The following is a 26334-nucleotide window of genomic DNA, read 5'->3' as shown; positions in this document are numbered from 1 at the left end:
AAGTGCAAACAATAACAGGATATCAGCTTTTAAAGGCATTGGTGTATCAGATGCTGATGTATAAAAATGGGGGCACAACCCTAAAAATAATATAACATGGTGCCATTTTTAAGGAGAGGTAAACAGAAAAGTTGTCCTTTGCACACTGTAGTATCCAAAACACTCATTCTACCTTCATCACAATTCCTTAGCAACATCTCACCGCATTTTCAGCTCCTATTCTCACCTCTTGATGTAGTACTTCCAGTGGGACTTCTTTTGGCAGACAGTGGACGGCTGGAAGTTAATGTAAGTATTTATTAAAACAAAACTGGTATTTCACAGTCACCAGTAACAGCGCTTCTCTGTTCCCTCAGCACATAACAGAGTTAACAGGAAGTTATTTATATTCAGGAATAGACTAACAAACTTTACTTTTTTAAATATAAATACAGCATCATTATGGAATTCTCTGCAAAAGCACTAAGAAAAGTCTTATGTACATTATTTGAGCAAGAAGTGATTGTTAAGAACAGTCTGTAAATTCAAAGAGTTGTATCAGCGTTATGGGTACTTTTCATGCGTCTTCAGTTGCAGATGTTTGCAGCCTAAGTTGATCATCTCTTTAAGAGACACAAAAATACATACATGCATCAGAATAATGCATTTTATTTGAAGGTAACATTAGCTAGATTTTGGTCTAATCAAGTGTTGAGGCCACCAATAATCAGATGAGACAAGCAAAGCACAGATTACCCAAAGCAGCTCCTGTGAATCTGAGGAAGCAATCACATACTCTCTGCAGTTGTTTAAACCAAGAGAGAAGTAACTATGCCCAATGACTTACTTGAGACTCTCCTGGGAGCTGGAGGAGGAGCGATCTGACTGGGGCAAGGACACGATGCTGTCAGAGTTCTTCAAATGTGACTGCAGGGCCTTCTGGTAGGAGGACTCCAAAGTGTGGTACAAATGGTCTGCCTCTCTGCTGAAGTGACTGTGAAAACCCCAGTAACACCTGGGAACAAGGCACAATGCTGTTAATATTTCCTTATCACATTTTAAAGGTCAGTGAAGTGAGGGTATAGTCAGAACCTTTTTCACTAATGGCATCAGTGGGCTGCTTAGCCCAGACATTTCAATCATCTACCACCTCCATGCACTTCAGAGGTACTGCGAGTAACGAGACTGCAAGAATGACAGCCCCAAAGAAGTCAAAGCAAACAAAAATAACAAGATGGGTATATACCACCTGGGGCTTTGTGAAAACACAAGTTACCAAAAAGGCTTTGTCACAAAGGAAATTCTCACATCCCTCCAGCTGTCTACCATACATAAGAGACAGACCTAGACTAGAACCATAATCAGAATGAAGTTGGCTTAGGACTTGCTGATCAACAGATAGTTCAAAAAACAAGCCAGAAGCAGAATACACACACACGGGTCTGATTCAGGAAATCACCAGCAGGTGCTTTCTTCCTCAAGTTTAACAAATAGCTCCTGTACATTAAGCAGAGAGAAATCTTTTGTAGAACTAAGGCTGCTGATGATCTTTTGGGAATATTAAAGAATAAGATGCTTCAATACACTTGCAATCAGTACCATGCTCTGAAAGTAAAAGAGCATTTAAAGAAGTGGGAATTCCTCCCTGGTCCTCATCTCCTGGCCAATGCTAAAACACCATTCACTCTCATCACAAAGGAGATGAAGCCTCTCAGCACTTTTCAGGGGGCAACTAAGGGGCAGTTTAAGAGCAAGACCATTAGCTCAAATGAATCAAGAATTGTCTGCATGAGACAGCCAGTCTTCAGAGAAGTCACATGCATTCTCACACCAGTAAAAGGAAACAAATTTCTGCCTTACAGACAGTAGCACTTAATTAAGAAACATGGGAAAAGAGAATTAAGCCTGTTTTCTGAAGTCTTATTCCATTTTCCCTGCTGCCTTTTCAGCTTAACTAGTCACCCGCTGTGAAATCTCAGTGCACGCTGTACTTTTCCAGTGATGCAAACTTTCCCTCTCAAAAGGATTTAAACAGTCCTACTGTGAAACGCTTCTGCTTATAATATAGCACTTAGGTGAACAAAATATATTGTACAGTGATTTCTTGTTTAACAGCACTCTTTCTGAAGAAAAATGTTCCCGTTGTCTGTTCAGCAGAGCACGATTCCATTATAGGAGCACGCTATCCTAAATACAGACATTGTCAAAAATGCAAGGAATCTTAAACAGGAAAAAAAACTGATTACATCTTCTGTAGACGTACACAAAGATGTTGTTTCACTGTCAAAATAATTCCTCCACCTGGGATAATATTTAGCAGCGTACCAGCACAGTGACTTTTATTTCAAAAATAACAGACACCACAGTATTGCATGTAAGTAAAAAAAACAAGAAAAAACAACAGAAATAATAGCTTTCTTACACTAGATAGAAGAAATTTCAGTTAAACCCAGGGGTCTCAAGCATCAAGAAGATAGAGAAGGCCACTAGTTGTGGACACTAGACTTATAGGTTAAGCTCAAGTAAATGGTTTACCCATTCAGACAGGAAAAAATACAATAAATTATCAGAGACCAAAGTAAAATAAACGCCGTTCGAAACCAATACATAAATATACAACTAAGCCCTAAGTTATCATTTCATATGACATTTTCTACTAACCACTCCCTTCGAAAGGGAAGAAGTGCTTGCCTCAGTTGCTAGAACATTACTTGTCTTTCAGAGTCTCCAACAAGTAATACCAGAACTCACAACACAAAGAAAGAAGAAAAGGCAACAATAGCTTCTACTTACTTTCTTGCTTCTATCCTGGCTTCAGAGTCTGCATCATGAATTCCCTTCTTTATTGTTTCAGCTAACACTGATATGTGTCTGAAATAAGAAGGATACAGAGTCCAGCAATCCAGAACAGTGTGCTACATTTACAAATGAATAACTAGTATGGTTTTGCCTTGGTGTCCCTGAACAAAGAGGGCTTCCCATTTCCACTCTATATATTTTGCAGCTTTATCTACTCTTCTAAGTCAGTTTTGTTTCATCCACACTGCTGAACATTCTTCATTGGTTCACCTTTAGTTCTTTCTGAACTCTGGCTGTCAGAACCACATGGATGAATTATATATATGCACACACGTAGATGCCACAAAAATACCTTCACTAGGGCTACATGAATCTCACCCCTAAGACTATCCTTTCTACAGATCTAACCTCCCAGACATTAGTAGGCTAGAATTAACCAACGTCTTGAGCTCACCTTTCTAGGGAGTGGGTTTGCCACTCTTGCAGCAGCAGGTCTAAAAATTCAAAACAGCGCCTGAGAAGAAAAAGGAGAAATGCTGAGTTCTCAAATTAAGAGGTACATTGACTTCACCATACCTGCCTCTGCACAGTAGTCACCTTTCATTATCGTGGTTCTCAGGACATTAGAATTCAGGAAGAACCACAACAGAAACATCAAGAACTCTACAAATGCTGTCAATAAAAACTGTAAAGTAACTGGATTCATCTCTCTAGAAGGTCTGCAGAGAGATCTTGATGTAAAACACAAAGGCCCCCTTAGATACAGGCAAAGAAGATACAAATTAGTACCACCCCATACTCACAAGGTTTCAAGCTTCACAAGGAAACTCTGCATCTAGTTTCTTTTCAGCTTCAGTCTCCCTCATTTACAGAAAGGAAGGCATTTGTGTGCTATGATTTTTATCAAGGTTTGTCACAAAATTCATCAACTATAAAGATCTTCTTTTCATTTAACTAGAGAGAAATCAATTTGTATGGCACAAGCAAGAGCCTCCCAGCGAGGCTGCCAGAGTGCACTACACCTCAATTTTAAATGTAGAGGGAGCACATACTGCCCAGCGATACCACAGAACAGCATTTCTGCTGACTGGCTCAAAGAAAATACATCACTGCAAAGATTAGTAGTGGGGAAGAAAAAAGCAGGTCTGTGAGAAAAAGAATAGTTAAAAAAAGCTAATGTGACATTGTTAAGTAGGCACAGAGATTAAAGAATGTGTTTCTTTTAGATAAACTGCCTTTCCTTCTCTGTGATGCTGCACCTTATACATAACAGCTGACTTTGAATTTGTTCCCAGCTCATGGGGAAGAATAAGTTGAATTCTCTACAGCAATGTCTGTAACAGCTCTTACCACGAATACAGTTTTGATAACAAAAGCATACAGGATTCTATTTACCGGAAAACAACAGCAGAACTTCAAACTAAATGCTCACCTTCTAACTGCAACAGACTTGGAGGTACAATTACTGGTTATGATGGGTATTAGTCGGGGGATGTGTGTATGCTAGAACAAAACAGAACAAAAACAGGAAGAAAACTTTACAGTTTTGTGGAATATAAAGTAATCTGCATTAACCACCTGAGCCCTGCATGCTACTTTTATCTCCAGTTCTTAAAAATCAAACTGCTAAATAAGGAAGCACTAATGAATATGGACAGATTGTTATTATTAAATATATATATTTTATCAGTAAAAATATTTTTAACAGATTTTCTTTTTTCTTCTACCAAAGAGCTGAAGTCACTTCAAGAGGATCTGAACAGACAGTGGTTACAACTGAAGAGCTGGCAGGCCATGTGCAGCTTCCCGAGCAGAAGCCACTTCTGCAACCGAACAGTTTTAGGCAGCATGTGCTGTCCCTGAGGAGTTTTTAAGCACATTAAGACTGTATTGCAAGTCATAATTTAAAGCTGATTAAAAAAACATCGCTCACCTCTGAGGGATAAAAATACATTACGCTGTAAAGAAACATTTTTCCTATCACTTCTGCCACTTTCTTCTACTTACCTATTGTTGTATAGCTACACTAGGCTTTATTACAAATGGAGACAGACAAGCCTAGCACAATCAGAAGAGCAGATTTGACATTTTACCTAATTTTCATGGCAGTAACATCCATATTTTCTCAGAAACATCACAACGTTTGGGAACAATAAAACGTTGTTCTCTTTTGACTGATACTTACTCGAATGATTAATCTAACTGCTACAACACCAGAGGTGGCCATGACTTTGGCACTATTTGGAATCAGATTAAAAATTGTTGGCATAATGGCTTCTGCCCCATGATCAAACTTGTTTCCCAGCACTGATGATAAATGCCTGTAAAACACAATGAAGTCACACTGTTAAGTGTACTGAGGAGTAAGCGAGTCAGACTTACAAAGAATATATAACATCAGCACATCTAATATCTCACTCTTCCCAACCGTCACCTCCTCTCCAACCCCAAAGAGCAATTTGCTTTTGAAATAGTTCCTTTCATTTCAAGTTCATGCTCTTTTTTCAACTGTGAGAAATATTTACTAACAAGCAAGTGTGACAGTAATAATAGAAGTATTTCTCCAGACTTGTAAGTTTCTCTAAGTGATCATTTTCACAATCATATGCATGGATTTCCACAAAAAGTACTGCTAGAAACACGACAGGCTCTTTTTCTTTCATCATTTCACTACGAGTGAAGGATCAAAAATAAACCAGCTCATTCTGAACTGGAACCAAACACATTTTTGCACATCTCAATCATTAATGTTTAAAACTCAACAATATGGGTTTGTTCAACTACAGTTAGTAGCCTACAGGAACATAACCTTAAATGGCTGTAGCAAGATTTCAATCTATTAGTTAATTCATACGTGTGTTCTAATACCATCTAACCAGCATCAGTTCCATGGTCCTAGAACCCAAGTCAAGCATGTTTAGAAAGTAAACTTACCCCAGTGTGATACAAGCTTCCCGCACTACCTGAGATCGCAGGTCTTTAGCAGATAATTTAAATGCTCCATCTAGGAGTCTTAAGTGTTGGAAGAAGTTATCGTATTCTGCGGCTCCAGCCAACAGTAAGGAGCGGATCTTTTTCAGCTGTTGGCAGGACAAAACAAAGCAGTGACTGTTAATGAGCAATGTACAGAAGGTCAGTTAGGCCTGCAGCTCATACTTGGCCTCGGTACAACACCAAGCAATTTTATTTCAGACTTTACATACAACTCACAGGTTAACATCCTAAGAATATAAAGTAGCATAAACATGGTAGCTAACTGCCACAGCAATCCACAAGTATTACATAAGACTTCTACAACTATATAGTTAATGACCCAAACATAACTTCTTAAGCCAAAAAATACCAAAGGTTCACGTTTATTCTTAATATTCACCTAAGTACAACAGTTTCTAAAAGCTTAGAACCACACATGGCTAGCTATCTTCTCTGAAACATGGGCTGACTTACACTCAGAGCAAAGTTGTACTGACTTACATCTAGAATTTGTTCCTTGACTTTAAATAATTATATGGGCCTACTAGAAGTGCAACCCTGACCTCACTAAAACAGCATATTTTCTAGTGATACTCGGACCACAGTTTCTTCATAGAGACTATTTTGGATATCTCCACATGACCTCATGAATACAGTCCCTCTAGTTAAGCTTACTACTCTCACTACAGCAAAAAATGAAGTAAGCTGAATCAGCACAAGCTGACGCTTAGACCTGTAATAGATGACTCGACAGACATGCCATAGCTGCCGTACCAGTGATCAAAGCCTGATGTTTATGCTTCTATTTGTATTATGGAAACACTGCTCATCTCAGAAAACAGGACAATCTTGGTATGCATACCTAATTTTCTAATGCATTTCCCACATTTATAACCATCTATTCAAAATTTAAGTGCTTAAATTTTCTGAATTGGTTGCTTTAACTTCCTTTTTGCAAAATTATAAGCAGGCTCTCTATAGGCAAAATGACTTTCTACATCAACAGAGGGGTGTTTTAAGAGATTCTGGATATCATTTTCAATATTTCCATTTCAGCATTTCAAGATCTGCTAGCAAATTTCTAGCTTTACATCTAGATTCCCTGCATGACTTCCAGTTCAACCTGATGTTGACTCATCAGATGCCTTTATATCAAAACCAGCATCCTCCACAGATGTGGTTTAAACTCAGTCTCATAAGGAAATATTTCTCCTAGGCCTGGGAAAACACAACAGATGCTCACCACTTCAATTGCACTTCAGCCTTACTCTGAGATTCTCTCAGCAACTTCTTTCATGGGATAAACTCAGTGAAGGAAAACCTCATATTAATGGAGTTCATGACACAGTTCACTACTTACAGCAGATACTCTCTGTTCCCAGTCATGTTTATCGTCAGATAGTATCTCTCTTATTTTGTTTATGGATTCCTCAAGATCCCGGCTAGAATAGATCTGTAAATTTAAATACAGAGTAGAATCATAACATGAGATTTATTCCAGAAAGCAAGATCATTTCTCAACTACCATCTTATTTCCTCTTCCCCTCAATGCTCAGCCGTCACCTATTAGACTCAGACAAGCTAGTTTTGCATAATGCGAAGAATTTACAGATATCTCCCTCAAAAATTATAACATGATCAGAGAATAACTGAACGACTGTCATCTATTATTTTACTATAGCTTCAGAATCTTAAGCAGCATTTCTGTACTGTATACAGCAAGAGAAAAAGTTAATGAGAAGAGTTAAAGTCAAATACATAACTGGCATCTGCAATAGCACAGCCAATAAAACACTACAATTCCTGCTTTATGGAAGAGATAATTGGATATGCTTTATGGAGCTAGTCAACAGTCACTGCACGTAACCAGGGAAAACTAACTCATTCCCACACAAAAGAAAGACCTTAAAAGCTTAACTCTAAATTGGCTATTAAAACTTGCAGGCGCTAAAAACGTTCATACAATTAAACAGTCACTCTGTATTGGAGCACAGAAGAAAGATATCAAGAGAATGAAGTCAGTCAATGTGAAAGCAGATTCACTAAAAATGCACAAATGTATTAAAAGAGTAAGGTTAACTAAGTTACCATCCTACACTTCAGCCCAGGTTAGGTTCTAGGCTGAGCTGGGAAAAATCATGAGCACATCCATGTGGTCTTCTTGTGCCAGTGGGTAAACTCTGCAGAAGGAGAGGTGATGCACCCCCACACAACTGATACCTGACTAAACCTACCAGCAAACACACACTGTTCCACCATAGCACTCAAAACAGCAGAGATCCTGGAGGTACAATGAACCTTTATTGCTTTCAGTTTCCATGTGACACAAATTAAATGTAGAGAGGCTTCTGGAGACTTTGTTTTGTTTGATCATACAGCACTGTTCAACATGCCCCATCCAGTGCCAGCTCAGTATCTTCTCCTATGATACCTCTACCACAAACCTCCTGGCTCCTTTCCCTCCACTTCTGAGCATTTCACACCAGTCTAATGGCATCTACCACCATTGTAAAGTTCCTTCCCTACAACCTTCAATTTTACTTTCCCTTAGAGGAAACTTGCCAGCATGCAAGCAAAGAGCAAGTGATCAGTGATGAGAACTAGATTCTACACCTATCTTTTGCTGTTTTGTGTTATGTACACTTTAGCTTATAATTCTACTTACTTGAACTGTTGGGACGTCTTCAAATGCCTTAATGAAGTCTTCTTCATCCACAGCACCTGCTCCCTCTTTGCTTGCTGACAAACAACAAAAAAGCCTTTTCAATCTTCTTATCAACAAGAGAATCAATTAAGAAACCACCAGCTATCTATCAAGGCACCTAATCAAGAGAAAGTTCACTATCCACACAACCTCTGAATGCTGCAAATGTAATAAAAATAGAGGCAGGAAAATTCAGTGCCAGGCATGAACTGCACACATTCATAGCATCCTTCAGCTCTAAGGTACAGAGGGCATAACTAGGGAAGTCATTATAGTAGTCACTCAACAGTTAGGGGGCATAGTCTGAAAGATGAAAGGGAATATTTACTTTCATTATAGGGGAGATTTTATTTTAAAGGATTTAATCCTATCTATAATAGATGAAGGTGCAGATCTCCTGACACCTGCACAAGCAGACAAATGATAAGGAAGATAAACAGTCTCTGGAATATTAATCACATTAGAAAATGGGAAAGACAACTTCCTCCATTTCTGTAGATCTGTTGTAATTACATTTAGAATTGATCACATTCCAAATTATCACTCCCTTCTCTTTCACCTTCACTACTAGCAATGCCTGAAGGACTTAGAAGAAAGTCAACGTGTCTGTTTTAGGCCTTGAGTTTTAGCATATGGCTGGAAGCAGTCTGCATCAGTCCAGCAGGAGAGTCACAGCTATAAAAAAAACAAAAATTCATACTATGCATCACTGACACGTTCCACCCTAAGCCCTCACTGCACAATAAGGCAGTTCCAACCTTACACAAAGGCAACGTATACCAGAGGGACGTGAGGAGTGTTTGCAGACTCACACACATTGTACAGACTCACTTGCATTCAGGCCAACATACATGTAACAATCTCACATGGGAAACAACTGCTTCTGGGTACTGGGAAAATGATACTGACAGAAAATTCTGGAATTAAGCTCAAACATGAACGGCAGGATACTCTGTTATCAGCTTACTTGAGGACTTGGATCCCAGAGCTGCAGACCCAAGTCTGCGAGTAGTCCCCATTCCAACTCTACGTGAGTTTGCAGGGGCCTTTGAAGACGTAGAGGAGTTAGCTGAGGAAGGTCTGTTCCCATCCACAGAGTCTTCATCGTCAAAATTTTTATCTGCCAATAAAAGAAAAAGCATAGTCAGCTTATCTGGGAGTTTTAAAGGAACACGCCAATGTGATGGCAGACACACTGCCTGGGCTGCTGAAACACGAGCTGGATCTGCTTTGCCAGTTCCCAGCTAAATCGCTTCTTCATGATGGCAATCCAGTTATTCAGGAATGACCACCAGCCACCAAGACCATTTCTGCGCTGCTGTAGCCACCACTTTATAACCCCTTTCAACAAGTGTGTTCTGACAGAAGAACCCACAAATCAGCAATAAAAAAAAAGATAAAACCACAGCTAATGCTTGAGCTGTCTACAGTCTACATCTGCAATTTTCTTTTTCATATGAGCAGTTTTGAAAAAAATAAAAAAAAAGCAAAACATGAGCAAATCCATGTGCAGAACGGATCAGGAAGAGCCAGCTGCCCTTTCACACCATGCTAACCGCCTGCACGAGATCAAGAACAAACAGACTAATCCAGGAAAGATCACATGGCAACACCTATGCTGCTGATAAGCCACAGACATTTCCCTCTGGGACCATTAATCACAGACCCAACCTAATGCTGTACACCCACTTCTGTGTTTTTAAGTTATCAGCAGAGCTTCCTTGCGACAAAGCAAGGAAACAGCAAAGGATTATCTAAAATTAAAAATAAAAAAAAATTAAGGTGAGCTGAAACGTATGGAATCCTTTGTATCCACCCAAAGGCCTTATTTCCAAACATAACATAAATTAACTTAAAACGAATTACAGTCACTTTGATTTTCAGTGAAGGTCAATTCAATTCCAAAGGAGTGCTTATATTGCAGTTCTACACAAATTAGCTAATCCACTTTAAAAAACAGCCTTAGGTTGGGAGGTGACAAAACATTTGGACAGCTGATAAAGACGAAGTGCATAATTTATCGAGGCTAGGAAAAGCCTCTCGGTTCCCCATCATTTGGCTTTTCCATACTAACACTTCATTCAGGATTTGAGACGTGATCCATGCCCGCCTCAACCCAATGATTCACAGTACGGCCCAATCTCAGTGTTTTGGGAATATTCCCTTTGTGAAATTTCACTCAACAAACATCACAAGCAGGAGCTTTAATCCATCCCTACTCAGGAAAGCGCCTGGGAGTATCAAGTAACCAGTACAGGCTCCTATTGAACACTAATGAGTAAAACTCAATACATGTTGAGCTTCTCATAAGAAAAACTGGTAACAGTAAAGACATATTCTAGCGGAAGGAAAAAAAGAAAATAACAAGAAAAGCCTGCATTGTCCTTAGCCTTACTTTTCCCTACCCAAAAAGTCTCATTAGCAGCTAGATACAGAAGAGCTGTCACAGATGATCTAAAAGTCTAAAAGCTACATTTGCAACCTGTATGCGTGTGTATGATGCCACACTGCAAGCACAGCAATGAAACAATATCAAGACAGCATCCAAAAAGGTTAAGGATGGTGGCCAAGGATAGCTGTCCCATTGATTTTAACATTCAAAAAGCCTTGGATTGAGGCAAAGGGATAGGAAAAAAAGAGTAACATGTAAAGGAAAGCAGGTGCAATAACACATTTCAGCTGCTGCTAAGGCAAAAGTGAACAAGACAAAGCGAACACAGGAACTTTATGACTGAGATATTTATGGTCATATCAAGAAATCTGAGGTCAAACTTAAGGAGAACAACAACTACCATTACATTTAGGACCTGGGATCCATTCCAGTGTGTCCTAAGGCAGCCATGGAGACCACACTACTTCCCATTGACACTCACTGTTTTGTTCTGACATACGAAATTAAAAATATAACATACTCGAAAGGAGCTCAGGGAAAAGCCACAAGAATGACTAGAAAATACATTTTTAATTAATTTAAGTGAAAGTTCATTGCAGGGGACTGTTTACCCTGATGAGATGCTTAACAAGTTGCATTAACACAGCAACCGAAGACTTCATGTAGTTTTCCAATGTGATTTATTAGTGTTGTTTCTCTATCTAATAGAAAAGGTGCCTTACCTGGCAAGTTCCACTCCGGGAATATATTAAAAGCATTGAATTTTGTAGGCTGTTTTTCCTTTTGTTTTTTGTTTGTTTTTAGTTTGCCCTGAAAGATGCAGTCTAATTCAAACAGGACATTTATTTCAGAAACATTACTTGGTTAGAGTTGCACCAAAGGGCACGGTAGATGAAAATAAGACTCTAAAACCTGTGATCTCTGAAGCCTACAGAAAGGGGTTTAAATGAGGATGATAAACTTATACAGACCTCAAATACTCCCAGGCCAAATTCACCCGATTTACATTTATTCCAAATGCCCATATTTAGATACTAAGCAAATGATTATTTATAATATATATTACCAGCCAAGAGAAAGTCAGTCATTCTCAGGCAGCATTTAATTACTTCAAAACCACTTTCATCTGGTAATGCAATTCTCCATCAGTTGCACTACTATCTAAACACTATTATTTAACTTACTTCCTCTTCTATCCGTACTCTTGAAACCCCTCCAAAAGGGGATGGAGGTGTGGTTTGCTACTTTATAATACATGCAAATTCAGAAAAACATTATAAAGATTGCACTCCTGCAGTTGATTTAATTGCTAAAATGCTATGTAAAGCAGGCTTCTCTGAGCATTAGCCAAGAACAACACACACACACACACAAAAAAGAAGGGAAAATACAAAAAACAACCAGCCCACAGTTTTGGAGATGTTTAGGTTACAATTTACAATCTCATCACCCTCTTCATTTAGTCTGTAAATATATAGTTATCAGAATAGTCCTTCAATAGCCAAACAGCATTTTGTAATCTGAACAGTGAACAGAGCTACATTCAGAACTGCACACTAAGTCTTCTAGCAGCACGTGTGCAGGACAGAAAGAGAAACAAAGAACAGAAAGAAACCTGAACACACGAGATCAGAAAATTAGATGAAAACAAACTATTAAGCACTACCACGAAAAAGCCTTTTCCCCCCATTCATTGTCTGGGCTCACAACAATCATTTCAACTAGGATCATATATTATTTTCTTTTTCAGTCCATCTGCAATCCCCGAGGTGCCAAATTCAGGATGGGTGTAACTCATCACTCTATCAGAGGTGCACCAAAGCAGAATGGGTACCAGACCGAAGCATTAAATAACCGCTGATATTTTCCCACCCTAAAAGCCCCCCAGTGCTCTCCGCCACAGACATGCCCTGATAAAAGAGACCTTTGTCTGCTCACCACTCTGCTGTCTCAGGGAAACAACACAATTGGCTTTACATTTTTCAATTCCTTTACATTATTTAAGAAGAAAAGAATTGCTTACAAGTACATATCCTTCTGCAAATAAGCTTCCTCAACATTCCTTCGTATTTTCCATAGCGCGCCCAGATGTAAGAGTGCTTTGCAGCGAGCCGCGGCTTTCAGTCCAGAGCATAATCAATCATTGCCCCTGTATTCATTAAGCATGCTGTCTTGGCACATGGATTTAAACAGCTACGGCCTCAGTCCTCTCTAGCAGCTCTATAGGATTCTCAGGAACATCCGTTTCGACCCAGGGAACTGCAGTGCACTTGAGGAAGGGAGCAAGGGGAATGAGCAGCACACGCTGCAGCTGAGCTGCTCTGCCCGGCTGGGCTGGCTTGCACCAGGATCCAGCCTGGCTTTATCCCCTGGGAAGCGCTAACAGGAGCATCTCAACAGCTGTCATCATTTGGCCATGACGAATAAATTTAGTCATTATTCATTTTAGAATGTAACCCCTTCATGGCCTGGCCAAGGTGTAAAACAGGGCAAAGAGAGCACCAGTTGGTCAGGAACCACAGCAGATAAGGGCCAGAGCTTTCTCTGCCTGAGCCATCAGCTGGGACCTTTTAATGCCAACTAACTGGGGTTCAGACTCCCTCTCTGATGAATTGAAATGCTCTCTGGCTTTTAAAATAGAAATCACACCTCTATCCATACTGAAGATGCCCTGCCACAGCCTGCAGGCCTGACCACAAGGCTCTGCACCTGCCTTCGACCCGCTGCACTCATTTACCACGTGCCCCAAATCCAAACCTCGGTGCAGCAGAAGGGAGCTGGCAACTTGTACACATCTCCTTTGACAGCACAACATCTCCCTTCTCTCTGAAATGTAAGCAGTTAAATCTTTACGTTGGTATCTAAGTGGAGTAAAGCACTGAGGTCTGTAAGGAAAGGAGGCCTGGAGAAGCGCTGCCTGCTCTGGAGGTCTTCCACTTGGTTCTTAGTTCCTGACAGCAAGCAACCAACTTACGCTAGCTTAAAGGAAAAAATGATTTATATCAGAAAATATTATTAAACAGTATGCAAATAATAATAATAATAACTGCAAAAATATCAAACTCAGACATGTAGATCACTCAATCCAAGACAGCTGTCAGCTGACTGTACAAAAGCATTGCCACTCTCTGGTACCCCCTGTGAGCAGAAATCAGCCAACACATCTCACACTTCACTACAACTGCATGTCTCTGATGCCAGTCTCCCTCTGAGGTGCAGGTGAAGGCTGGTCCTGGAGGAGCCCCTCCCTCTCTCACTCCCTAATACACAGGGACAGCAACATGTGCACACTTGCTGACACTGAAGCACATCAACCCCTGCTCAAGCCCTGCCAGCAGTTAAAGCTCCATGTCCTGATGACCCAAGGGCCCTCCTTGAATACAGAGGACACACAGAATGCAAAGCCACCAATACCGAAGGCTACAGAGTATGCGTCCTTACTCCTCCTCCTGCCACACAGAACCCAGCCTGCATTTAGCCAGTGTTCTTCAGGCAGCCCCTTTGGGCAACTCAGCCTCATCTTCATGTTCACAATACAGCGATGATCCCCAACCTGAGATACAGTGGTACTCAGTGCCAATCCAAGGATATCAAGGCAGGCCAGTGGATGAATGTTTGTTTTTTATTTTATAACAATCCTGGTATCAGAATGCTTTTCTTTCATCCAAAAAGTGTCACTTATCAATTCTTTGCTAGGAAATGAGATTCATCTTTTTAGCTGCTGCCTCATTCTGTCTATTAGGAGCGAATGAAGGTGCTCATAACCTAATGAGTCAACTGCCATCACAAAGGTAAATAAGATTCCTGACAGAAGTAACATTTGGAATTGCTTTCTGCTTCAAATACATCACGCTCACAGACAGGCAATTGTTTTGATATACATTCTGCTCAGTCTGCAAGCAAACAGACACTGACATTTCACAGCATATTGCTTTCTGCCATCCCTCTAAGCAGAAAAACAATTGGATACTAATGGCAATAATAAACAAGTCACATTTCTGCTAGTACATTTATTACACCAACTCCAGTATAATAAAGTTAACCGAGGAAATGAGCACAGACCCTGACATGACATCCAACAGTAGACACACACACAGGCCACTATGGGAAGCAACTACCAACTTTGTCCCACCAGAAAAAATAAGCAATAGCCCCTGCAAAATGTAAAACCTGCTCCCAAGTACCAGCCTGATGAACTGGACAGACCAATCTGAAATCATGCAACTCACAACCGATCCCAATTATTCTTCTGAGGGATTTTGTAATTTTCAGTCTTGGAATCAGATGGCTCCAATTCAAGTTTTATTCATGATGGCTGTGGGAAAGAGTGAAATAAGCCTTAAAGATTTGAAAGCCAGAGAAATTAGAAGGATCTAATACTTCCTGCTTCCAAATATAGTCTTTAAAACCATAAGGCTGACAGCGTTGGGCTAACAAGTCACACCATGCACTCTAATGGTGTAGGGTTACTAACATGACTAAGAATACAGCAGCCAAAGCGTTTTTCAGAAACTTGCTTGTGATACTAAACAAAAGAATATGGGAATTAAGTTGAACTTCCAGAATCTTCAGCACTGTGACAGTTCTTGTTACCCATCAGGAGACCTGAAAAAGCAGCAATGAAAAGGATTCATCTTCCTATAAGTTCTGTAACAATACCAATAGAACAAAACAGCTAAGCTACTGAGCAGCTGCGCACACAAGCCCTACCTGCTCAAAGAATTCACAGAAGGACCAGAAGTTAAGATGGAGCCACACAAAAACAGCAAGAATTCATTAATTCTAGTGATTATTTTAGTGAAGTTCACGCCGACACCTAAGCAAGGATCACAAACCCGTGTGTTAGAGGATGTACAGACAAGGATTTCTCCCCATAAAGACTGAGGAAAAAACGTGAGACAGACATGTGCTCACAAGGCAAAAAGAGAAAAAGATTTGTTTCTCCCAGAGTCATCCTTGGAAACCCAATACTCTCAAAGGGCCCCTTCCAAGCAGCCACACTGCTTTCCAGCAGCCCACAGTCACACTGGGAAACCCACAACACAAGTCTTGCAAAAATAAAACCCATTCAAAAGCCCAGGTTTGCATATGGTTTCAGTTTCAAGATCCAAACCAGCCCTGCCTTAAACTACACATAGTCTCCGTCAGCTGGGCTTGTTGTTTGGCCTCTCAGAGCACAACCCACAGTTAATAGCCAAGCCACCCACACAAAGATACGGCTATCTCTGAATGCAGCCTTCCACAACCACACCAGTTATTTCCAAGCCTATCACGTGCTCCACAACAGGGTGTTAGCTCTGTGTTTCACTGCTGCAGCTTTCCTTGCTGCCTTCACTTTTTTCCTTCCAGACCCTGGAAAACACCCATTAAATACAGCAGCAGTAGCTGCAAGCAAAACGCACCTCCTCACAGCAGCCTCGTTAGCATAATCTTCACAGATATAAACACAAAGTGGGTCACATAACCTGAGCCCCAGAGATACCAATCAATGAGAAAGGCTATTTATACAGGATGGAGCAGGGGGATTTTTAGAGTCAGGAAATATCCTCTTCCAGCAGTACAGGAATTAATTGCCTTATTGAAGGACTGGGATTGCTGCAGGAAAGCGTTCCTCAATTTCCAAACAGCAGATAAAGCACGTAGCTTTCCATTTTAACTAATAGTAATCCTCAGTGCTCTACAGTGCTGATGTTAGGGTTTCTCTATGTTCTTAACAATACACTAAAATACTGAGGCGAATAATTTTAAGAAAGGAAGTGAATTATTCTGGTTTTATTCACAAAACATTAAAAATTCAATTCTGTAGCAGTAAAGGGGCTCCCTCTGGCACCATCTCCCCACGCACACACAAGCAGCGAAGCTCTGGTTGAAAGGTAAGCTTGCATCTCTGATCTTGCTTAGTATTTATCTTTCTTTCCAGTCACAAAGAAGTTACTGCCACAGCCCAGGTTCCCAGTGCACACAGCAAGCCCCCGTTCTGCTGGTTAGTCAGGCAGGAGATGCAGGCAGTGGCATCTTTCAGCTGCTGATCATCCACAGACTCTGCTGTGCCTGCAGCCAGCCTGGCACAGCGCTTCTCCTGATGTGATACTAATATGATCAAAAAGCACAACCACCCTACTGCAGTGAGAAGTGCCTCATATAACCTCAGTACATGAAGGAAAACTTGCTGAGATGTTCTCAAGGGGCAAGGAGACTTCAGGGCATTGCCAGAATCCAGATTAAATTCCATTTCTAAACATACATTTTGTTCCTAAATCATTTTTTCTCACTCCTACAAAGGATTAGTGTAATATTCTAAATATGTTTGCTTACTTTCTTAAAATAATCATTAAAATTGGTTTATTCAAACAGAACACCTGCAAGTGGCTCAGTAAAACCAGAAATCAAATCCCAACATATTCAAGTTTTAATTTAGCTCTCCTCAAACCATTACTTGAAGCTAATCCATAGCATTCTCTGTACCTTGCAGGGCTGGTTCACAGTAATGCTGCACAGGAGCTGCTCAGCTGAGCTCCCAGGGAGACATCTGCTGGTGAGGGCTTGTTTTTTTACTTGCCAAATCCCATCTGAAAACGCAGATTACTAGAGAATCAATGGGCGGCTTTGTTTAACCTGAACTGTCTGCGTTCTGTTTGAATGAACTGAATCAAGAGGCACACCAGGAATGGAAGCCTTTAAATGGACAGATGCTTTTCAGCCATGAAGGAGTGAGCACTGCGCGCAGGCTGACCAGGTGCCATCAACCCACATACCATGGTCAGGTTTCCAGCTATTAGCACCATCTGTTGCCATGATGTCACACAAAAAGGCATCTTCTCCAGCCTGCACAAATCCTAGCCTAGCCCAGTAATTATCACTCGGTTTAGCTCACCTAGACGCTGACTGCTCTGTAACTCACATCATCGTCAACAAAAGGAAATTGCATTTTCTACTGCTCTTGCATATTGCTCCTGAAGGGCTGCTCATTTTATGTAACACAGCGCTTTGAGTTGTGAAGTGTTGACAACAAATACACAGAAACGTAGCCTGACATTTTTAGGACAAATCACTGTTAGAAAAAGGACATAAGCATCTTATTGCCTTGGGTTTCCCGGAGCACACTGGAGCGTGGGGAAGGCAGAAATACAGCAACAGCAAGCTTTCTAAAAGTACCCACAGAGATAAACGTGCCAAACTGCAGCCCTGTCTCCTTCTGCGATAAGTCTCAGGATAGCTGGTCTGTGAAGTTACCCCAGGAAGGTGTGCAGAGAGCCCTATTGAAGATACAGGCCTGGCCCTGTCCAAGACCTTTGTTTCCTCCTACAAGATATTGGGGCATCTCAACACTTCCCATGCAAGCCCCTCCAAGCCAACAAACGCCAACATGAGCAGTTGTTGATATCCAAGGAGAAAACCAAGGCCCTCAGTCTGCACCCCCTGGAGCCACAGACAAGAGGAGCCAAGGCTTCTGTCCTGAGGCATTCATCTGCCTGGCTAAAGGCTAATGCAAGAACAGATACTGCAGCTGCAGACATTGGATGGTGTTATGCACATTACACATCAATGATTTCCACCCTGAATGCCTGGCCTGATGCATAATTAATACATTGTAATTAGTTAACCATTTAAAATACTGTAAAATGCTCAGTGGGCCAATAAGTATGAGATTAGACTGTCTAAGACCACAGGTGGTTGAGACAAAAGAATCACCATAAAAGGAACAATAGGGCAGCATTTCTACAACCTATACACATCTTGAGAACGACTTAACAGGTATGATCAGCACAACAACCAGGAGTTTATAACATAAGCAAATGCATAATATCATGAAGCATATTGCTACAGCCTGTGAAGGCCCATAAGGAAACACCAAAGAATGCAGTTGAATCCTGGTTTATTTAAGAATGATTCAAGGCTGGATTTTATGATGAAGGGTATACTACAAAAGGTTACCAGACTTGGTTTGAGATGCTTCTGCTGATGGTAGATGTGGCTGGCAACAGCGTCAGGAGCTCCAGAGACAACCACTAGTGAAGCTGAAGAGTTGCCTTTATGCTCTCTGCAGCACTGGTCTGCAACCAACACCAAGAGAAAGAAGAGACGGACCTGCCTCGATGCTGATTCTTGCTCCAGGGTATTTAGTAGCAGCAAGGAGTAACTACTGACTGCATCAGAACCCTCCTGAGGCACCAAGAGAAAGAAATGTTTCTGCTGAATCTAAATGGTAAAGCTAGCACTTGGAGGAATCTCGCCACTCCATCGTCTCAACCGACCTGTGTATTTGCAATCAGTCTGGCCTTGAGAAGCCACATTCACACTGGATCTTACAAAAGATGCTTTAGAACCATTATGCCTAAAACTGCAGGCTGAACCAGCATTTATAATGTCTACAAAGGCATATTCAATAGCAACCTGAGCTTACTTAAGCATCTTCTTTGAGATGGCAATAAATATATGTTACACACAGGCACAACACCCTTCTTTGGTATATGCTGGCAGAGAGCAGCAGTGGTGAGCCATGAATCTAGCCATCTTTGTTCACCCTCTTTTGAGACACTGGGAATAACACCAACTGAATAATCACCACTTTACATTTCCCAGAAGTACTGTAGAAAAAAAACAGCGAAAGCAGGCTCAAGAGAATCAGTGACTTCAAATGTAGCCTTGAAAAACACTTGTTTAAAAAGCAGAAGCCTGGAGATAAGATCATGGAGTGGTTTCAGCAAAATGCTGGTCAATTTAATGCACATTTCAGTAGAGCACATGGTTTCATAACACAGCTAATAAGAACAGAGTTCATATTTAATAGGGCTTTCAATATAAGCACAGTCTGAATTCCTCATTTATGAATGTAAAGCTCCAAATCCAGACACCAGTTTCATAAGCCTTCTTCACTTACCTTCAAAGCTGCATTCTAAGTAAACCACTGCCTTAAGGGAAGAAGTCTTAGGGAAAAAGGCTACAAAGCCAAAAGTATGTCAGAGCTTATAAAATATTAACAGTCTGCATGGCTTCTGTTTTCCCAAAGCTTGCTTCCCCCCCCTTCCCACCCCCCAAACTCCTTTAAAACAAAAGATATATTAAGCTCCTTCCCTTCACAGTCCTTCCCCATATACAAATATCATTAGGCACAGCAAATAAAACTATCATGTTTGGGCTGGGGGGGAAAAGATATAAGGGGTGAGTCAAGACCTTGTTGCCATTTTCTTTCCCATTTGTCACTAATGATGTTAGACTACTGAATTTACATTCATATTTTGGAGAGACTGCTAAACCCTCAACAAGCAAGGGACTCAGAACTAGAACAATGTTCTGACTAACAATTAAAGTTTTGATTATTCTGACCTCAATTCGAGCAGTTCCCCTACCATCTCTCTACCACTTGACTCTAATCCTGAGACCACCCGACCAGCAAGAAAAGCAAAACCAAGGGACTAAGGTAGGGCTACTGGTTGGCTCATTTTGACATCAGTCGCCTGCTTTAGACTGAAGACCAGAACTTGTTAAGAGGTGGTGGAAGCTGAGCATAAACATTTTACAAGCAGACAGAAAATCTCCCTTGGTGTAAGGACAAAATCTGTTGGGTAAAATGAAGGTTGAATTCCCCTCTGGACTCAGACCCACAATCAAATTATTGCAGCTTAACAAGTTATAAGACACCGCTTGGCAGCAGAAACAGCCCCTGTGCTGCTCTTAAGCTACAGCAAATGCAAGGTAATATAATTTAACCTTCTTTCTTGAGGGCTAAGTTAAGCCAAGCAGAATCACCCACATTTACCACAGACAAAGAATACAAGAATCAAGCACAGCCCAGCTAAACGTTTTACCCTGGATACAGTCATTACAGTCTTCACAAAGCAAACAAGGACTTAAGTGGAATTTGAGAGATTAAAACCCAGAAAGGCTTACATGTCAATGCTAGGAACGCCGACTGCAGAACCTGCCTTACTCATTCTCACCACTGTTAGGGGAAAAAATAAAATGAAATCCTCCTTCCCTGTAACACTTTCACAGGCTACTGTGCCAACCTGCAGCTGCTGATGTGGAATGAAACGCAGAAATGGTGGTGAGCACTGCTGGATTCCATCCTGCCATCCTCACTGCTTCAGAAAAACCACTGAAACCACCAGGTGGGGGCAACAGCAACCATTTGCATTCAGGAAGTTAAACATCCCAGATCTGAACAGTTGTGAAGAATTCCAAATCTATCCTGATGCAAAGAAAATCTTACAGAGTCTTACAGAGATGGGGATTTTCTCACTCTGAACAAAACCGATCTGCATCTATATAGATATCTACTTTCATATTGGCATGCTTGTCTCCCTCTAAGACTTGAAAGGAACAAAGTCAAAAAGAAAATGTCACTGTATGAATGTAGGGAACCATTTTGTCAACAGCTTGAGATATCTTCTCTCCCATAGGCAAATCTGGATTCCACTGCCATTTTGTACAGCTGTGACCCTGAAAGATCACTGCACTGATAATACAAACAGACATGTCAGATAGCAGCTCCTTCCCCCCTGCACTGTCAGTCCTGTAGAGAACTATTTCCCTTTATATATGACATTTACATTTTTTCCTAAACTGCAAACTGTGAAGTGTACTCCATATTAAGAATTGGCTCCTAAAAACAAGCTTTGCCCTTTTTAGCAGGCTATTCATGCTGAAAAAAGTCATCCAGACAACTGCAGACTCCATTACACCACTGTGTTTCTGCTTTGTAAAATACTGGGCCAAGCAGTAAATAAAGCCATAAATATACGTGTTGGCAAGAAACATTTCAGTTTTAGGATGTACAGTCCACCCTAAAGCTTATACTTATAAAGCTCCAAAATTACAGGGATTTTACTACATAGCCTCAAACATGGATTAGCCAACACCATGATACCTTGCTCTATAAGCAACAACCCGTTCCAGCAGCGCCTACGCAGACCCCACACCCTGACAGCTCTTCCTGCCAACTGGAAGGAGAAAATAAAACTTAGGAGATTATTCTCTCCACTTGGCCATCAGACACCATCCACCCATCCATCTTTTCAGTTCACTGGCTAATTCAGAGTTGACATTTCTATAATGGAAACTCCAGAACGGCTCCTAGAATGGAAATGTTCACTACAGAAAGTCACCCCCAGGTAAGTATCTGCAGCCAGCAGGCAAGAGATGACAGGGCACAGCTAAGGCAAGGCAAGCTCCCTCCAAACACCTGCTGAAAACAAAAACAGAGGAGACTGTTTCCTCAGGTTTGTATCATCTCCTGTAACCCCATTGTTACCAAGTTTCTATTTTTACATTATTGTGTTGTCATCTCCCCCTCACTTTGCATTCTTACATAGGAAAAAAAATGCATGACTCAGAAGAGAAAAAACAGAGCACCTTCTCTGCTTTGCAAGAGGCTAAACTGATTATTTTCTGTATAAACTGAGTTCACACAGTGAGCTCCCTGCAGCTTCTCACTCAGATATACAGCATCCTCTAATACACCTCTGTATTAAAAAGTATCAGTTCAAGGTTATTAAAAGCACTTTGCATCTTGGGCACTGGAAGGTCCTCTGGATGTACCTAAGCTCTATATTCAAGAGAAGAAAGAACAGAAGCACAGCATCACAGAATTGCGGGGGTTGGAATGGACCTCAAGTGGTTGAGTCCAGCTCCCTGCTAAAGCAGGTTCCCTGCAGCAGGTTGCTCAGGTGGGCATCCAGCTGGGTCTTGAATATCTCCTAAGAAGGAGACTTCACAACCTCTCCTGGCAACCTGTTGTAGTGCTCTGTCATCCTTAACATAAAGGAGTTCTTTCACATGTTAGTACAGAACTTCCTGTGTGCAAGTTTCAGATCATTCCTCTTTGTCCTATTGCTACAGAGAACAAGAGATGCCAGAATGACAAGTATTTCATTTTAAACGTTTCATTTCTGATTCAGAGGCAAGCCTATGGCTAGCGGAACAAACATTATGGGGATGCACTGAGACTCAACTGGTTTGGGTGCACTTTCTAGCACTGACACTTAAAAGTTCAATGAAAGACCTTTTAGAATACGACTGCTCCTTTTACACACACGGATAAGTAGTATATGAGGTGGAGAGAATGCGTGTAAGTTGTTTAAAATGAAATATGTTTTATATGTCAAAACCTAATGAGAAGAGAGATGGCACTTGTATGCCATTCATTTCACAGTAGCCTCTCACTTGGGTGTGCAAACGTGTGTTTGTTTTATGCACTGTTCCATAGTTATTTGTACTGCAGCAACACCAAGAATCCAGATGACAGCAACACCTTCCTTCTGCTCCCTCAGAGAGGGCAAAACTAAGCTTCATGTTACAGGCTGCATCATTCCTGAACTTCCAGCTTCTGGGTTTCTTCACATGGGTTTCTATACCTGCACACGGTTCTACAAGTGCATTTGTCCCAGAGCACACACAGCTTCAACAACATGCAATGAGTGTTTGAGAGCAGAGCCTCACTGTTTCCACTTAGCCATTTATTGATCAAAAGTAGCTTAACCAGCAAGTAATTTTTAGTTAAATATATATTTCAGTTGCAATATTGTTTAAGAGCAAAATTCAGGATTCCAGACTCTTATGCATTTGCTATTTTCCCTGCAGATCAGAGCAGAATGAGTAACCATGTCAGCAATGTGCTCTATGCTACTAAGTGTTAATAATCACTGTGGCAGGCAGGATTACTATCAGTAGGCACATAAAATAACACTCAAACTCTATGACTCAAACACTATCAGGTATGGAAGTGGTAATAGCACGGAGGAGGTGTGAAAGTAGAGACAGAGCTGACGACCAAATTAGCAAGTTTTTATTATTAGCATCTGTTTCCAGGCATTGCTTACTTAGACTACCTAAAGTCTCAGTATGAAGAACTAGCAATAAATTTGCATACATGATTGGCTATAGGCTGTAAAGATGGGAACTGAAGGAAAACAGAAGAATATCAGCAGTAGCAGATAAGAAAATGTCAGACTGGGTTGAAAAAGAAAACACAGTAAATCATTCTCCAACCAATTCAGTTATTGCCAGCATGCAATATAAGCTGCTGGTACCTCAGCCACAATATGGCGTACTCAAAGGGCGCTGTCTTCCATCAACAGCTGTGCCCCAAACTGAACAGTGGGCCAAGCAAGCAGCTAACAGCAGACTGCTAACAGCAGCAAAGCTCAGAAGGAAAAGGACTAACATCTGTGGGAAAATGCTGGCTCTCAACGAATTCTCAAAACTAAATTCTACACCTGAAGTATGAATTGACCGCCAGCATTTCTGTGAACCAAAATATTAGTTATAGTTTGGGGCCCTGCCAGATTGAGTTGCTCCTTTGGCAGGCACGTAGCATAAAGCCCTGGGAGCTCACAAGGATCCCATAAATAAGAGGTTTCACCTGTGGTGAATCGTTCCTCACACAGGGTTATCTGCTCTACCAGCAGTCTTCTCAGAGAAGAGGTTTTGGGCCTCCCTCAGGACATGACAGCAGGATGAGCCTGGCTCACTTGAGGCTCATGAGTAAATCACTTGGGTCTCCTTGAGACACTTGAATCACCCACATCAATCACAGAGCACTTTACTTCCAGGCAGCAATAACTACTATTCTGCACAGGCAGAAGCCGAGCAGTGCAGTTACACAGTGCCTGGGTGCTGACTGCATTGCTGCAGCAGCATGAAGCTGTCATCAGCATCTGCTCCATGTGCACAAACAGCAAAAGATGGAGCCGTGGCCCAAAACCTTCTAGCCTACCTGAAAGGTTTTGAAGCAGCAGCACTGTGAGCACAGCATACAGTTCCCAAAGAAGGGCTACCCACTGTTAATGAAAGGATTAGGGCTTCTGTAGGCACAGGCAACAAAGTCATGATGTAGAGCAAGGAGCAACTAAAGGACAAAGCTAAGAGTAAGCAGCACAGACAGCTTTTTGTCCTGCTAAGCCTCAGTTGAGCTCTAAATATGAAACCATGCTGCTGCCCCCCTTTGGTGAGGGTTTCTTCTTGGCATCACTTAGACTGAATGATACAGTCTGTTGCCTCCTGACTCTACAGCTGAAGTAAGCCATGCCCCACATTTGAACTTCCCCATGCAAGTCCTGTTCTTATTTAGGCTCCGCACTTAGAAAGAATGGTTCATTAACAAGGATAACCAAAAGGTCAACAAGCACCTTTTCAGAATGGAAAAACCCAAAATAAAACCCCCTCAAACTAAAAATAAGGTAACAAATAAGGAATTTCAACTCTTGAAATGAAGTACCAAAAGTACTGACATCAAAGCAGCCTCCAGCCGCTCCAAGGCTCACTCCTGCAAGCACACCACCATGCTGGCAAATCGTCTGGTTCTTTTTAGCAGCCATCTGTGCTTGTCTTCACTCACAGAAGAATCAGCAAACAGAGGAACAGGCACATGTGAAGTACAGCACGTGACAGACAGCTATATTTACATTCCTCACACTCCGGTCTTTGAAAACAAGTTCAGGTGTTTTAATTAGCAGACATCACAATACCACCTTCGCACACTGGCGTTAATAAGAAGTCAATAGCTCAGTAAGTGGCCTCATTTTAAGCTGTTTGCTTTGCCTTCTTTCCCATGCAAAGCTTCATGGGTCCCTACTACCACTTTATTGGAGATAAAACCAATCGAGTTTCCACCAAGAGGCAGAACATAGGGAGGGAATGGAAGTCCTCTGGCAGATATCCTATGTTCTATTTTGAATTATTATTACTTAATAATAATAATAATAATAATAATAATAATAATAATAATAATAATAATAATAATAATAATTTAATAATTAATTTTAATTATTATTTAATTATTTGTTATTATCGATTAATTATTATTTTTAATATTAAAAAACCCAGGATCCTAGCAATCCCTGCTAACCTCTGAAAACCCCTTCCCATTCACACACACAACCACTGATGGTTATTTTGTTTTGGGGAAGGTGGTTCTTTTCCCTTGGTCCCACTTTATAGTAAAACAAATATGACTTTGGTTCCTTTTCTAAACATCGTGTCTGCAGACTGTCAAAAATGAGTTAAAAAGCATTCACTTTTCCTACGCAAGAAAACTGGAACAGAGTTCAGCCATCAAAATATCTTACCAATAAAAATAAAGGTTCAGAAGAGCCAGAATGGGTATTTTGAAGTATGCCATGAAGATTTAATGGAATGAAACAGCTTCATCCATAACAAGCGGATCCTCTAGAACAACTGGAATATATCTATGTTAAGTAGCAACCTTCTGGGCGTCCACGTTAAAATCAAAGAGTAATCAGCATCTTCATTCTCTATTGAAATACACTCGTGTACATCTTGACAGTCATCCTGATGACGGATCAATGAAATTAAAGTATTCTCATCAATTCTATTCTAACTTCAAATTAGCAGAGGTTAAACAGCATCGATACACGCTGCCTTTTTTAGAGGTGCCTCTCTTGTGGCTTGTGGGTGTTTCACGCTGACATCAGGCTGTGCTGTTGGCAGAGGTCACATTTTCTCCTGCCTTTAGCACTGTTATCAC

The 26334-nt window shown here is 41.0% G+C and overlaps 1 protein-coding gene across 1 annotated transcript in view; it reads right to left on the bottom strand.

Moving 5' to 3' along the window:
* Window positions 1-26334, bottom strand: part of CLASP1 (cytoplasmic linker associated protein 1) — a 146019-nt gene that overhangs the window by 74415 nt on the left and 45270 nt on the right. The window contains exons 9-18 of the mRNA XM_072341864.1: window positions 9423-9575; window positions 8417-8490; window positions 7112-7204; window positions 5713-5858; window positions 4964-5099; window positions 4211-4281; window positions 3233-3292; window positions 2773-2850; window positions 827-994; window positions 227-276 (exon numbers count right to left, since the gene is read on the bottom strand). Of these exons, the coding sequence (XP_072197965.1) occupies window positions 227-276; window positions 827-994; window positions 2773-2850; window positions 3233-3292; window positions 4211-4281; window positions 4964-5099; window positions 5713-5858; window positions 7112-7204; window positions 8417-8490; window positions 9423-9575 (1029 nt within the window). The remainder of the gene's footprint in view (window positions 1-226; window positions 277-826; window positions 995-2772; window positions 2851-3232; window positions 3293-4210; window positions 4282-4963; window positions 5100-5712; window positions 5859-7111; window positions 7205-8416; window positions 8491-9422; window positions 9576-26334) is intronic.

This window comes from Excalfactoria chinensis, chromosome 7 (genome assembly GCF_039878825.1).
Source record: "Excalfactoria chinensis isolate bCotChi1 chromosome 7, bCotChi1.hap2, whole genome shotgun sequence".
Classification (NCBI taxonomy): Eukaryota; Metazoa; Chordata; class Aves; order Galliformes; family Phasianidae; genus Excalfactoria; species Excalfactoria chinensis.
This window is presented reverse-complemented; position numbering and strand designations above follow the sequence as displayed.